Source organism: Monopterus albus, unplaced genomic scaffold, assembly GCF_001952655.1.
Source record: "Monopterus albus unplaced genomic scaffold, M_albus_1.0 scaffold175.1, whole genome shotgun sequence".
Classification (NCBI taxonomy): domain Eukaryota; kingdom Metazoa; phylum Chordata; class Actinopteri; order Synbranchiformes; family Synbranchidae; genus Monopterus; species Monopterus albus.
This window is the reverse complement of record NW_018128055.1, coordinates 326,043-340,181: the sequence shown is the minus strand read 5'-3', so window position 1 is coordinate 340,181 and position 14,139 is coordinate 326,043. Positions and strand designations below refer to the sequence as shown.

General features: G+C 43.3%; 2 protein-coding genes across 6 annotated transcripts in view; one reads left to right on the top strand and one right to left on the bottom strand.

Moving 5' to 3' along the window:
- Positions 1–13,348, top strand: part of LOC109969566 (PDZ domain-containing protein 7) — a 16,043-nt gene extending 2,695 nt beyond the window's left edge. For 3 of the 4 annotated variants that reach the window (XM_020616542.1, XM_020616543.1, XM_020616541.1), the window contains exons 7-20: positions 272–419; positions 1,557–1,617; positions 1,779–1,956; positions 2,123–2,349; positions 2,734–2,895; positions 3,151–3,266; positions 3,416–3,507; positions 3,943–4,034; positions 4,187–4,255; positions 4,486–5,097; positions 5,276–5,376; positions 6,506–6,724; positions 12,494–12,582; positions 13,261–13,348. In XM_020616542.1, coding sequence (XP_020472198.1) covers positions 272–419; positions 1,557–1,617; positions 1,779–1,956; positions 2,123–2,349; positions 2,734–2,895; positions 3,151–3,266; positions 3,416–3,507; positions 3,943–4,034; positions 4,187–4,255; positions 4,486–5,097; positions 5,276–5,376; positions 6,506–6,646 — 1,999 coding nt within the window. In that variant the 3' untranslated portion in view covers positions 6,647–6,724; positions 12,494–12,582; positions 13,261–13,348. The remainder of the gene's footprint in view (positions 1–271; positions 420–1,556; positions 1,618–1,778; positions 1,957–2,122; positions 2,350–2,733; positions 2,896–3,150; positions 3,267–3,415; positions 3,508–3,942; positions 4,035–4,186; positions 4,256–4,485; positions 5,098–5,275; positions 5,377–6,505; positions 6,725–12,493; positions 12,583–13,260) is intronic. The other variant, XM_020616544.1, reaches the window with a different exon arrangement.
- LOC109969567 (leucine zipper putative tumor suppressor 2 homolog) overlaps positions 7,913–14,139 on the bottom strand; it is a 32,436-nt gene continuing 26,209 nt past the window's right edge. For both annotated transcript variants that reach the window (XM_020616547.1, XM_020616545.1), the window contains exons 4-7: positions 13,189–13,773; positions 12,794–12,916; positions 11,925–12,071; positions 7,913–10,757 (exon numbers count right to left, since the gene is read on the bottom strand). In XM_020616547.1, coding sequence (XP_020472203.1) covers positions 10,059–10,757; positions 11,925–12,071; positions 12,794–12,916; positions 13,189–13,773 — 1,554 coding nt within the window. In that variant the 3' untranslated portion in view covers positions 7,913–10,058. The remainder of the gene's footprint in view (positions 10,758–11,924; positions 12,072–12,793; positions 12,917–13,188; positions 13,774–14,139) is intronic.

The following is a 14,139-nucleotide window of genomic DNA, read 5'->3' as shown; positions in this document are numbered from 1 at the left end:
GTTTTCATTGTTTTTCTTGACCAACAAGCAAAAACCATTTTATCATTTCTCACCTAGAAATTATTTTGTCAGTTCATCTGTGGTTTACTGTATAAAATATACAATAGTGACATATGACAACTGCTGTTGCTCAGAGTCAGAGGTGATATCTTCTATTGCCTGACCAACTGTATAACACCCAAAGAGTTTCAGTTTACAATGATATATGACAAGCAAAAGCAACAAATCCTATTTGTTCCAGCTCTAATTCATTCGTGTCTTGTGTTCTCAGACTGGATCCTGGTGGTCTGGCTGAACAGAATGGAATAAAGATGGGGGACCAGATCCTGGCCGCCAATGGAGTGAGCTTTGAGGACATTAGCCACAGTAGTGCTGTGGAGGTGCTGAAGAGCCACACACACGTCATGCTGACCATCAAGGTGAGAGTGGTGATGTATAACTCATGGAGCGGCAACATGAGAGAAGTCTAAAAAGTAGTTTTTTTTTAAAAAATCTTGTGCAGAAAAGAATAGAAATAACTTAGATGTTATGCTATACTGTTACTGTTAACACCAGAGCTGATTAATCTAAATATCAGCATGACATCTGTGTTTTGTGTACAAGAAAAAAAAACCCGTTTTTAATTTTTAACACCATACTGAAACATCAAGAGAGCCCAGGTTTTCAGTGGTTCCCATGTTTCCAGCTGAGACAGGAACAGGGACGTAGCAGGAGTAAAGATAAAGAGAAATGCTTCGTGTATAAACTTGAGCTGCTACTAATTAAAGGTTCTGTTTAAAATGAACGAATTCAAGCCTCCAGGACACATTCAGTTTGGTTAAAAGTCATCACTCGCATAGACTGCTTTAAGTTAGTCTCATAAATCCAATGTGTATAATCCTTTGGGACCCTTTTATTTTCTAATGGAAACTGTGTGTGTCATGGTCAGCAAGAAGTGGGAGCCTACATCTACGTGGGGTTGTTTGGTGTTTATTTCTGTGTTTACAACAAGAAAGGTGTATCACGTTCCATGATGACTCTTTGTTATTGGGAAGCACGCTGGTTCTTTCACTAACTTACTGATCGATGTCATCGTTAACTCTCTCACATGAAAACCAAATGACCCGAGCTGTGCGGCTACAGCAGTTAATGCAGCGGTGGCGGTTTGTGTGGCAGGGCTGACAGCTGGCATGCAGACGTAATATTCCTCGCTCACTCTGCCTGTTGGAGCTTAGGTTTCACACGGTGAAAAATAGCTAGGCTGTGTGCATTATTCACCAGGCAGCCAGGATCAGGTGCTGATCAAAGCACAGAACCTGTTTTTGTGTGTTGGTGCAAGTTTCATTTGGGATCCCTCACTTTTGGAAACTGAAACTCTACTGGAGTAAGAAAGCATCTGTCAGAGGTCACTATAGGAGGTCAAGAAAGAAAGTGTGTTTCTGTTTGAGAGTGGAGAGGTGTATGTGTTTGGGTGTCTGTGTGATTCTAGGGTTACTCTTTATCAAATATATTGATCACATAAAAGTTTCAAAGGACTCTACTGTATCTCATCTGCATATGTGTCCATATCTTTACAGGAAACGGGACGATACCCTGCTTATAAGGAGATGATCGCACAGTACAGTTGGCTCAACACGTGTATGTATCTGTTTTTCCTCATATGTTAACACAAGTGTTTCATTATCTGGAAAGCTGCAATCCTGTGGTCCGTTTACATAAAACTGAGTCTGTGAAGAACACATGCTACTCACTGATGTGCTGAGATAAATGAAAGTCAGATGATCTCCTTTCTTCCTCAGTGGCCAATGGTACTCAGAAGTCTTCCTCCCAGGGTTCAGACTCGAACTCGTCAGCTTCCTCTCTGTCGTCTGGGACTCCTGTCAGCTCTCTGAGCGGCCTGTCTCAGGTCATGTTCCCCCCCTGCCTCTCGCTGGGCTCAGATATGGTGGACGTTTGCATCTCCACAGAGGACATAAGGTCAGTTCCATTGTTATTTTCCCACAAGTGGGTTTATCATAAAGCACCAAGAGTTTAAAGAAAATGAAATTCTGCATAGCATTTTACTTGTTGCCTTTTTTAAATGATTAAAAGCTCACATGTACACTTACACAATATCAGATATGATCATGGTAATTATGCCCAGGTCTGAGTATGAGCGAACTGAGACCGCCATCCAGACGGACCTTCCTTCTCAGAGGACGTGTACAGACAGCACTCATAGTCTGGGACCTACCACTCTGCTCAAAGACACGGTGATTCGTGCGGAGGAGGGCAGGGGGAGGAAAGAGTCGCCCAAGACAGCCATGCTGCTGGCTCTCAGCAGACCAAGCCGACCAATCAGCAGGTCGCAGAGCCAAGTCACTGTGGCAGGTGAGGCTCCACAGAAGTGGATGAACAAATGAAAGGAAAGCCCCGAATAAATGAGTGGTGTCATCCAGGATGACAGTGTCCCCATCCATAGGGCACGAGGGGTCAGTGAATGGTTTGATGAGGATGAACGTGCTGTCAATCATATGCTGTGGCCTTCACAGTCACCGGGTCTCAACCCAGCAGAACACCTGACTTTGAGCTGACCTGTTAGACAGTGCTTGTGGCCTTCACAGTCACCGGGTCTCAAACCAGCAGAACACCTGACTTTCAACTGACCTGTTAGACAGTGCTTTGTTGAGTTTTCCATTAATTTGTCACTCATGTCGTACATACAGGTGAAGAGCTGAACCACACTAATGACCTACTGTTGCTTCCTGATCATAGAAATCAAACAAAAGAAAGAGAAGAAGCAGAAAGGGAAGGATCCAGAGAAGAGCACCGTGCAGCGCTCAAAAACCTTCGTCAACTTGCTCTTCAAAGGTGGACGCAAGAGAGACACTTCCAGGGGGCGGTCCAAGTCCCCGTACACAGACAAGGCCAATAAAGGTGCAGTAACTGTGTTTTTATGTTTAGAATTCAGATAGCCTAAACACTTTGGCAGAAAAAAGATTTTCAGTTCTCTGGGTAGACTGTAGAGATGCTTGCACTTTATTGGGTCAATGTCTTAAAAACTAAAAGTTGTGCTATAAATACCACACAAAAAGGAACATCACTTTATATCAGCACTTAACATGAGTTTTAACTGCAGCTGGACTCGTACATTACGTGACCTAGGTCTGATTCTTCTGTGTACGTTTCCAGAGGGACGACAGCACAGCGCGACACCAAATTCAGAGATGCTCAGGGTGGTGGAGGACATGGCCCTCAGGCTGCTGACTGAGGAGGAGGTGGCTGCAGTGATGAAGACGTGCCGACAGGTGAGAAGTTCTGGTCCCATATGTAGATAGACATGCTAATGCTGACCTTCAGTGGGTCTGTGCTTGTGTTTACAGTATTTATCATCGCTTTTAAATGTAAATAATTATTACAGGGGTCTTTCTCATGTACAGTATATGATTGTTGACAGTACATAGCAGAGCCGTCAGTGGAGAAGTTGATACGCCACCTGCTGGCTGTGCTGGACCGACCAGAGAAGCTGCTGCTGCTGCGAGAAGTCAGGTAAGAGGAACATAAAAGGGAATACTAGTTATGTAGGAAATGGATGAAAATAAACTGAATGCAGACTGTCAAATTGGGGAAAAATACCCATTTTGACTTTTTAGAGTCAAAGTTGGTGTCTTCAAATGTCTTGTTTGGTTCAACCAACAAATCCAAAGAGATTCAGTTTATTCTCATGCATAACTGTGGGAAGCAGGGATGCTGCATCAAGGGGCCACACCCTTAAGTTGTTATATATTTATGCCATTTTATTTTGTGTGTTTTAATTTAACTTGGCACATTTCCTAATCTTTTCTAGTCCCTGAGACCAATAGGCTAACAGGTTGTTAAAATGAATAATAAACACTTTATGCTGGTTTCTCCTTTGGTCACCCATCTGTCTACATTTCCATCATAAAGATCGTCTTACTCAGCATCTTATCTGTCTTTTCCCAGAATGCTGCTTCCTCCCTCTGACCTGATTGTATTCAATAACATGGTAACCCCTGTTGAAGTTGAAGCCTACGACATCCTCAAGTATCGTTCAAGTGTGTATGATACATGCTGATTTTGTATCGTCTGAGCCAACATAAACATAAATCAGATACTCACTGAATATGTAGTCCTGTTCTGTAAAATATCATCTCCACATCTTTTGTGCTGTCTGTATACAAGCGTTCCTCCCATCTCTGTTTTGCAGTTCGAGCTCCTCTTCGCTCTCCCACCTCTGGTCGAAAACCCAAACGGCGCCTTATCACTCCCATCCCAGGTCGGTACCTTTCAACTCCACTAGAATATTAACGATTATTGGGTTTTGACAGTTTGTTTCTGTTGAAAATGGTGAATTGTTTTCATGATTGGAAATTGATATTTTTCTGCAATGTCTTTTATAGACTTGAATAAAGTTGAAATTTAGAGACATGTTTAGAGGAAGTTACACTCCTGACCCTCTCAGTAATTGGGACTCAAGAAATGGAACAACCTGTATTTTGCCTCCAGATTACCAGGGAGGCTTTGAGCTCCACAGTGCTGATGAGGTGGAGAAGGAGAGCCACCTACTGGAGAAGCTGGAGAAGTTCAGTTTGTCTGGCCCCCGGGGGTCCAGGGAGAGGCTCCACACATTCAGATCCTTCAGTCCGCTGTTGGACATACCGGTGGACAGATACACAGAGTCCAGAGATCTCAGACCCCCTTCTGCAAGCCCCAAACTCCCCAACTGGCTGCTGGCCCGCAACGAGAATTCCCACCCTCCTCTCCGGACAGACATCAGCACGATTCGCTCCGTCCACTTTGACGAGGATTCGCTGCGCTCAACTTCAGACAAGTCAGACACAGAAAGAGGAAGGTCCCCGTACAGAAACAGCCACTCTAAAGACAAAAAGGAGAAAAGTGGAGAAAGGAGTAAAAAAACACTGTTCACGGTGCAGAGCGCTGCTCACAGGAGTCGGCCATTGTTGTCACAGGTGTTCAGTTCAAGTCTTGATCAACAAGTGGAGATGGTACAGATGAACGGACATCAGACTCCCTCTGAGAATGGACACAAAGGCTCCAACCCTGAACAGGAGTACGAGCTCAAAACCGTCAGCATCTCCAAGACCAAACAGTCATTGGGTAAATGTTTGGTCAAGTAAAAATACTGACTGCATGACATCTTTGCTATTTTTTCTATACGTGGTTTATGTGTAGTTGGCGTTTGTTTTTCCAAACCTGGTGACTAGTGCAGCATGTGATGCTGTAAGTAAACACACATGTTAAACAGAATCCCGTTCCTGTTGATTTCTTGTTGCAGGCATTAGTATATCTGGCGGGATAGAGTCAAAGATTCAGCCGGTGGTGAAGATCGAGAAGATCTTTCCTGGAGGAGCAGCCTCAACCTGTGACGTGCTCAAGGTAACATGACTGTCACTGACCGGGGTTTCTGCAGGGTTCACCAAGTTACATTTAAGACTTTTAAAAGCATTTTAATGCCACATGTAATTTAAAACATTACACAACTGACTTAAATTCAGTTCAATTCAGTTTTTTTTTTTTTTTTGTATAGCGCAAAATCACAACAAAAGTCATCTCAGGACACTTTCCAATATAAATCTAGACCTTACTGTTATTATAGAGGAAAAAACCCCAACAAACTCTCCTTGAGCAGCACTTGGCGACAGCAGGGAGGAAAAACTCTAACAGACGAAACCTCGGACAGACCCCAGCTCTTGGTGGGCGGCCTTCTGCCTCGACCGGTTGGAGTGAATGATATAGAAGAGAGAGAAAAGAAAAGCCAACAAGACAACAATAATCAGACACTGGGCAGGTTGATGTGGCCGGTGACTGCTCATCAGAAACGTAGAGCTCCAGGGCCAGGGCTACCTGCAGAAAGGTACAGGGAGAGAGAGACGGCACAGTTGGTGATGTGTAATAGTGGCATAGAAAAATAAAATGGAGGTGGGAGGAGAGGAGCTCATCATCATGGGACAACCCTCAGCCTAGGTCTATAACTAAAGGATGAGATACACCAAACCAAACTTATCCTAGAATGCAATAATTTCATAGAAACCATTACACACTACACTACGCTGTGGTTCAGGAGGCAGAGCGGGTTGTTTCCTAACCGGAGGATTAGTGGTTCGATTCCCGGCTCGTCCAGTCAACATGTCAAAGTGTCTTTGAGCAAGACACTGAACCCCCAGTTGCTCCCAGTGATGTCACCGGTGTGTGAATGCGTGAGTGCGAATGGGTGAATGGCTGAATAATGTGAAAGCGCTTTGAGTGTGCTGTAAAAGCATAGAAAGGCGCTATACAAGTATAAGACCATTTGCATGGGTCCAAGTGAAGGCTATCCTGTTGACTAGAAATCACTGGTATAGGTACATATTCTTCTAAAGCTTTCTCTTAAGGAAACCAAATTCAGTGCTGCAGATGCCCTGTTGACACACACAGGTACAGAGAATGTGCGGTTTTGTGCCTTTTTCTCTGCATGCTGTATTTTTGCATTACTGTATCTTACCTGACATTCCCCCTCTGTCTCCAGACTGGATTCGAGTTGGTGTCTGTGGACGGCATCTCCCTGCAGGGAGTGACGCATCAGCATGCTGTCGACATCATCCGAAAAGCCTTCAGCAATAAGGCCAAAGACCCCATGGTGTTTGTGGTCAAAGTGCCCAGAGACTGAGTCTTGTCATGAGTTTAGACAAACGCCTTGTGTGAGACACGAAAACTTGAACCCCATACGACACCGCTCTGAAGTCAGGTATGTGACTTTTCCATTCCCATTAAAGTGAGGGATAGTGAAATGGACACTGGCGAGGAAAGACTGAATATATGAGAGGAATTTTATCACAAAAATGCTCAAAGCAAACAGAAGCAACAAGACATTTCCACAAAGCCTGAGCTCATGAAAAAAAACTGCTCCTGGTGCCTTAATTTTATATTGTATTAACAACCATCAGTGTTTACAACTCCCAAATAAGTCATTGATCAGCAGTATATGTTCCTGAATTTTTAAAAACTGGAAGCTATAACTCAAATGCCTTTAAAAGCCCCATGGACTGAACATGGAAAGCAGCTTAAAGTCAGCTGTTAGACCTGAAGAGGGCAGTCAGAAGCTGCAGTAGCATTTACAAGGAATCGTTTGTCAAAACAGAACACCAGTGGCGGGCCGTCAGGGCCAGCAAGGCCTTCTCTGCTGGCCTAAACATAATTAGAAGCACTGACCTACATTTACAACCGAAATTCTAATATTTGTTCCATGAAATTTTATTAATTTATTCCCAACAGTCTGTTCTCTTCATTTCGTAGTATTTCTCTTGGGACTGTTTCTTTAACCAATCAGATTTCATATTCGCCTCACAGGGCCAGCTAGCTGGCCACAATGATGTCAGCATTTTTCCATCCTCTGATTGGTTGGTCAGAGCAAAACTAGAAAAGGGCTTACGATGGAACTGAAACGCAGAGATCACAGTTGCGGTTGTAGTGTAGAGGTTTGGAGTTGTCTTAACTGGGTTTCTTGCTTTAGTAAAAACGGTATTCACCCTCAATACGCGAAATACCTCTCTCTCTGTAATGCCACACTTTATTATATTGCGTTTTTGTATAGCATTGATGGTTTCTATAATTGCGACGTACAGTGGTGGTATTAAGAGGTGAATTAAGTCGGGTAAGTCTCCACTGAAGGCCCAGGTACCAAATGCACGGCCCGCCACTGCAGAACACAAACCCTAAAATATCACCTGAATCTAAACAAGCACTGTAGAATAAATAATCCAAGTTGCCACTGAAGAGAATTACAAGCCAGATGTAAATGATGCTTCACTTAATGTGAACCTTAGAAAAGTAAACTTGGGTGATATTGTTTGATGCAATAATTCAGTGAAAAAGGAAAATATTCCTACAGTACAAGGACTTAAATCTTAATGTACATAATACAAAATGACAGCTATTAAATTCACTTTTTTAATTAAAAACATACGCTTGTTCAAGAAATGTACAGCATGAAAATATACATTGTCTTAATACAAATATTGTGGATTATAAAATTATACAGAGTAACCAGAACAACCAGAACAGGCATTGTATCTACTGCAGGAGCAAAATATAATGTGTACGACGTTGCTTTGGTCTATTCACAGTGTTTTATTTTGCGGGGTATTTACAGGTTGTAATTCTAACAGTAGAGAGGAACACGATGTGTTGTCTGTTGAGGAGGGAAGTAAAAACACTGTACACAAAACAGATCCTCTACTTTGGTAGAAAAACAGCCATGTCATGGTCCAAGTAATTCAACTTTACACCCAACGCCTTCATTCCGTGCATGTTAGACAAGTCCACAGTCTTTTCCCACCTCTTGGATACAGTAGTACAATACTGAAGTATTTTCACTAATTAATGGATACAAGAATGTGTGGGTGGGTTTTACTCTTAAGACACTTTTCTTAAATGTACATAAACCCAGTTGCCAGTTTATTAGGTACATTACCTAAAATGCATGAGGTCTCATAACAGTCTGACTCCACCTTCATTAAGATGATGATCAGTTTTTATTCAAACTGTTTAGATGTTGATTTAAATGTGATCATTTTGGAGGATGTAGGGTCCAAGCCATTGAATTGTTCTGTGTTATACTGACAGGTGTGACTATCATTTTATCCATCCTTTTACATCAATTAGGCTAGGCTAAAGTAACATACCTCTCAATAAAACACAGGCCAGTACAACAAATGTGCAAACTGCAGATAAACCAATACATTGAACATCATCACCTTCATGAAGGTGATATGCTAAATCCGACATCACACAGTTTGACCAAGCTTGGTTGAAATGTGGCTCAGACTATGTGCAAGCAAGAGAAACACTAACCTGCACTGAATGGAAGGTTTGTTCCAGTTGTTGTTAGACTGTAACGTACAGATGCTCATGATTCTATTTCCACCAGCTGTATAATTTAGAGCAAAGTGTCCATGATGCGAGTAGAATTTAACCATTTGTCAGAAGCTTCTAATACTGTCTGCTCACCAAGTTATGTACAGAAGAGAATAAGGGCCACTAAAAGCCAGAACTCAAATACATTTTTATAGTAGCTCTAATCCTCTTCTGTAATGTGTTTAGGCAGGAAGGAATTTGGTGTTCGTCCATATTTACAAATATATTTTGCTATGCCTGTGAGAGGGTAGTAGTACTACAAGCTGGTCACGATGCACTTAGAGCTGACAGTAGCCAAAGGTTTGGACACACCTGTTCATTCAGTGGGTTTTCCTCAGTTATTTTCTACACTGCAGATTAATACTCAGGACATCAAACCTATGCAATAAGCAGCAGGTGTTTGCCTTGATAGTGTGCAAAGCATGAATATGAAACATTTTGCTTTAACACTTGTTGCTCACTACATAATTCCATATGTGTTATTACATAGTTTTGATGTCATCAATATTAATCTGCAGTGTAGAAAACAACTAACGAAACCCCACTGAATGAGCAGGTATGTCCAAACCTTCGACTGGTATTGGAAATACAGTTCTGAAATGGACAATAACCTAATCCCCTCCACATCATTCAGTGAAACCGCAATCCTTAGCGCCTTGTTCTGATTTGCTCACTCTTAGCACAACATGCTGAATGTGTGGTAACCCACGAATACTGTCTGCTGACACCAGTGCATCTCACTCCCTCTAAATGAACTAATGAGCGCTGGCTGCTAGCAGAGTGGGAGTGTAGTGCTAAACCCAGTGGGGGAGGTGGAGTCATAACAGTACAGGAGGAGGAGAGTGAAAGGTTCGTGAAGTTACTCACACAAGTGTCTCAGACTGTGGAAGATGGCCCAAATACTGGTGTCCAGTTAGTTGGTGCCAACATGGACACTGACATTAATGCAGGGGCCTACTAAGGACTAACGGAGGGCACTGGCTTTAAGGTGGGACTCCTTGGAGAATAGACCATTGAGGCAGAACTAAAGTGTGGCTGGTTTTACACGGCAGATGTTTTGTTAGTCACCACAACAAGCAGACTGTTTCCATGTACACAGCACAAAACAGATCAGATCTGTGACATGCTGACAGTAGTGCAAATTATATAATCTAGAGATGCTTGGGTCAAATTTCTGTGGCAGCAATCTCATCGAAGTTGATTTCATTGCCGCTGCCTTCGTCATCCTCTCTACTCTCCAGTTCCTGGCTGAGCTCCTGCAGGTGCTGCTCCAGCTCTCGGTTCTTGCGATACATTTGCACATAGTTCTGCTGCAGCTGCTTCTGGTAGTGGATTACTTTGTCCTTCTCCTCCTGCCATATCCTCCGCTCCTCCTTGAAGCTTCCTGTTTGCTGCTCAGCCCGCTGACGCTCAAAAGCCAGCTCGGCTCTCATCCTGTCCATCTGCATCTTCATGACCTGCAGGGCCTCAGCACTGCTCTGCCGCTGGGCCTTTGCCTCATCACTTTCATAGGTGAGCAGGTGCTCCTCGGCTTCCTGAAACACCTGACACTGTCTATTTCCTGGGCCCAAAGCATCGCTGAGATGAACCAGCTCTCCCTGAAGGTGTCCTACCTTTTCTCTGAGCAGCTCTGCTTCGCTCTTGCGACGCTGAAGTTCGTTTTCACACACCTCCAGCTCCAGCGTTCGTGTGCGAGTTGTGCCATGGGCCTCCTGGAGCAGGACCTGGCTGTTTGTCAGCTCACCTCGAGTCTCTCTGAGTTGACCCCTCAGTGAGACAATCTCCCCCACACGCTGAGATAACTCTCCCTGCACTTCCTTCAGCTGCTGCTTCAGCAACGAGATTTCCCCTGACTTCTGACAGACCTGAGGGGACAGAAGCAGTGCCATTCATGCTCTATGCTCAGGGTTAGCAGTAGAAAAGAAGTAATATATTCTGGGCTGCAATTCAGTCATTTTCATTAATCTGATTGGTCAAATAAATGTCTTAAAATAGTCAAATGTCGAGCCTCGTTTTGTCTAACAGTCCCAAGTCTACTTCACAGAAGTAGGGCCGCAACAACTAATTGTTAAAATCATTAATAAAAATAGGTGGCAATGAATTTAATTATTGATTAATTGGGTCTTGGCACTGAGCTGTGTGAGGTGGCCAAGAGCAGACACAACTGGGTTCAACTGTTCCAGTGCTACTGTTCCATATGCCAGTTTGGTAGGTGGCAGTAATGCACCTACAAAAGAAGACTGGGTGCGAACGTTAAGGGCCGTTCACATAATGAGTCTAAAAACGCCAGTTGCCCTTTACATTAGCACAGTATGTTTTATGAACATATAGCCTAAATTATTTTAAATCCTAAAAATGTTTTAACAGTGCGAGGACCTGTCATGCACTTTATAAACACTCTATTCTTGAACAAATTTGTTTGATAATGCACTGCATAGAAAGGTTGCAATAATGTGTTTGTTTTTGTAATGTGGGAAATAGATTTCTACATTTTTATACATCTGATTAATCGTAGAAATAATCATTAAAGTAATTGTTAGTTGCAGCCCTACACAGAATAAAACGTTTTATTGTATTTGAGTTTATCACAGTGACTAAACACTTTTGCCATCAGAGCCTGTGACAACAGCTGAATAAACAATCGGTGAAGTGACTATTTCAAACAGCAGAGAAATCAGTTTGTTATTGATCTGGATCTTATACAGACAGAAGCAGCCTGTGCTATTGGTCTGTATGACTGATTGCCAAACTGCACCAAAGAAATACTAATGCTCAATTCTGGTTGTTTTGATAAAGGAAATAAACGTATCCAAAAATATGCCTGAGTTTGACTGATGCACTAAAATAAGTCATGGTATAATAAGCTCAGTGCTTAAAGCAACTTGTGGTTGGGCACGGATGGGGAAATAAAATCTAAATGGATGTGACTGTGAGGAACTTTACAGCTCACACGGTTTCTTTTTATTGTGATCATTACTGAATAAAATATGTATCTGAACTGAACAAGTGCGTGAGTATGTTGTGCTGCTCACCTCCCACTTGGTCTCCTCCAGTCGAGGCCCCAGCTGGATCTTCTCATGCTCATAGGAAGTGCAGCGCTCCTCCAGCTGCTCCCTCTCCTTCAGGAGCTGAGCAAAGTCCTCCTGCAGCTTCTTCTTCTCCTGCTGGAGCTGATAAACCTACAGCCACAACACGTCAGTGTTATTACTCAGTCAGGCCACAGACTCTGGTTTTAGCGCCCATTTTACCTTAAAAATTATCCCAACGAGTTCAGTGTAGTACATCGACTTTACATTTAGGAAAAGATAGGATCAGCTGAAACATCAACATAAAATGAAGATGGATTAGGTCAGCTAGACCGTGCAGCCACTAATAGGTACAATGATAATCATCTCATAAGGATGCCATAAAAACTGGGTAAAAATTGAAGAAATACAGAGAAGGATCAAAATTTTTGTGAGATGATTTTTATGGCATGCATGTGTAAAGATGCTGGCATGTTTCCAAATGCTGCTTATTTTGTCACAGGATTTGTAATTAAACAACCCATTATACACAGAAAGATGACTCTTGTTGTCACTTTTGTGTCTTGATGCCTCAGAGTGAAGTTCATTCTTGACCTTGACACAGCAGCTGGCAAAACCATCTCACTACAGGATCACATGATGTTCTTCAGCAGACGTAGAACAAGTGAGTCACTTGTCAGGGAACTGCTGATGTTCAAATCTTTTTCTGAGAGTTTTGAGAACTTGTCTGCTTATTGACACTGCGGTGAAAACTTTTACCAACTGCTGATGTTGCTGATTATCTGAATGTTCTGGACACATTTTACTGTACGTGTTAAAAACAGAAGCAACGTGTGTAGTAGAGCTGGGTGGAGGTTTCCGTCAGAGGTTCTGACCTGAAGCTGAAGCACCTGCTGTGCACGCTGGGCCTTCTGGGAGGCTGCCTGCATCCTGGTAGCACAGCTCTGCCTCAGCTCCTCCAGCTCCAATTCAAAGCGCTTCTGTTTCTCCTCATAAACCTACAACAAAACACAGTTCTAAGTGCAAATACACAAGGATTTACAATAGCAACAGTCCTGTCATTAAGACACGAGTTTGGAATCAGTTACAACTTGATTTCAATACTAAAAATGTTTGGAAAAAATTAGATGAGCTTTGAAAAAGACGATGAATTGTGACACTACAGACACCAAGTGAAAACCTGTTTTTTTGGGGGGAGCAAGACAGAATAAGAGTGTGTGTTTTGATCCTCAGGCTGTTCAGTGAAGTTCAATGTATACTATACATCCACCTGACAAATTGCAGCTTCATTCTCATCCAGGTTGTCTCTTAGTTGCTGTAGCTCCAGTTCTCTCTCCCTCAGTTTGTCCTCCAGGTCCCTCACCACACCTTCGTAGCCTTCCACTGGACCAGGGGAGCGCCCGCTCTCAGACAGAGGCTGTCCCTGGCCACTTATGGACCCAGAGCCTGTACTCTTACTGGAAGAAGAGCGCCCACTGTCTGAGTTGGAGTGTCCATGGGCAGCGACGGGCCGAGCACTCTTCAGGGGCTCCAGGTGGCCAGCAGAGGCCTCTCCTGATACCAGGCTGTAGCCGGCACTGCTGTAAGGGGGCAGGCTGGAGAGGGAGTTGCGTCCAGAGTCAGACATTGAGCAGGACTGGCTGCCACCGGCACCGTTACAGGCCCCGCTGTACAAGCTGCGTTTCTCAGAGCAAGAGGGAGACACCTCTCTGTGGGTGGGGCTGAGCAGATTCAGATTGTTTTGGCTTTCTGATGTGTTGGCACAGTGGCGAGGGGAAAGGTACTGCATGGAGGTGCGGCTCTTAGGAATTACAGGTTTGAAGGCAGTGGGCCGCAGCACTGTTTTCTCCATGTTCTGCAGGAGGAAAATGACACATTTGAATTCAAGTACCTGAAAGTATTATTTAGGACAAATAATGTCATGTCATACACCTCTGTCTTAAAGCTAGAATGCTGATTAATTCAAAACTCATTATTTGTCACCATTTCTGTTGGTGTTGGTGCTGTTGATGCTGTGCAGTGACAAAACATGTCACCAGCAGAGATTCTGTAATACTGAGCCAGCTATCTTGACTCCATCTGCTCATGAAATGACTGAAAGCTCCAGAACAGGACTCAGAGGTGAGACTGTTTTGTCACCTTCTGTTTTCATGATGACGAATGAACTTTAAAATGCTCCAAATAAAAATGGAAATTTGATCATCTACAGTTCTATGGCAAC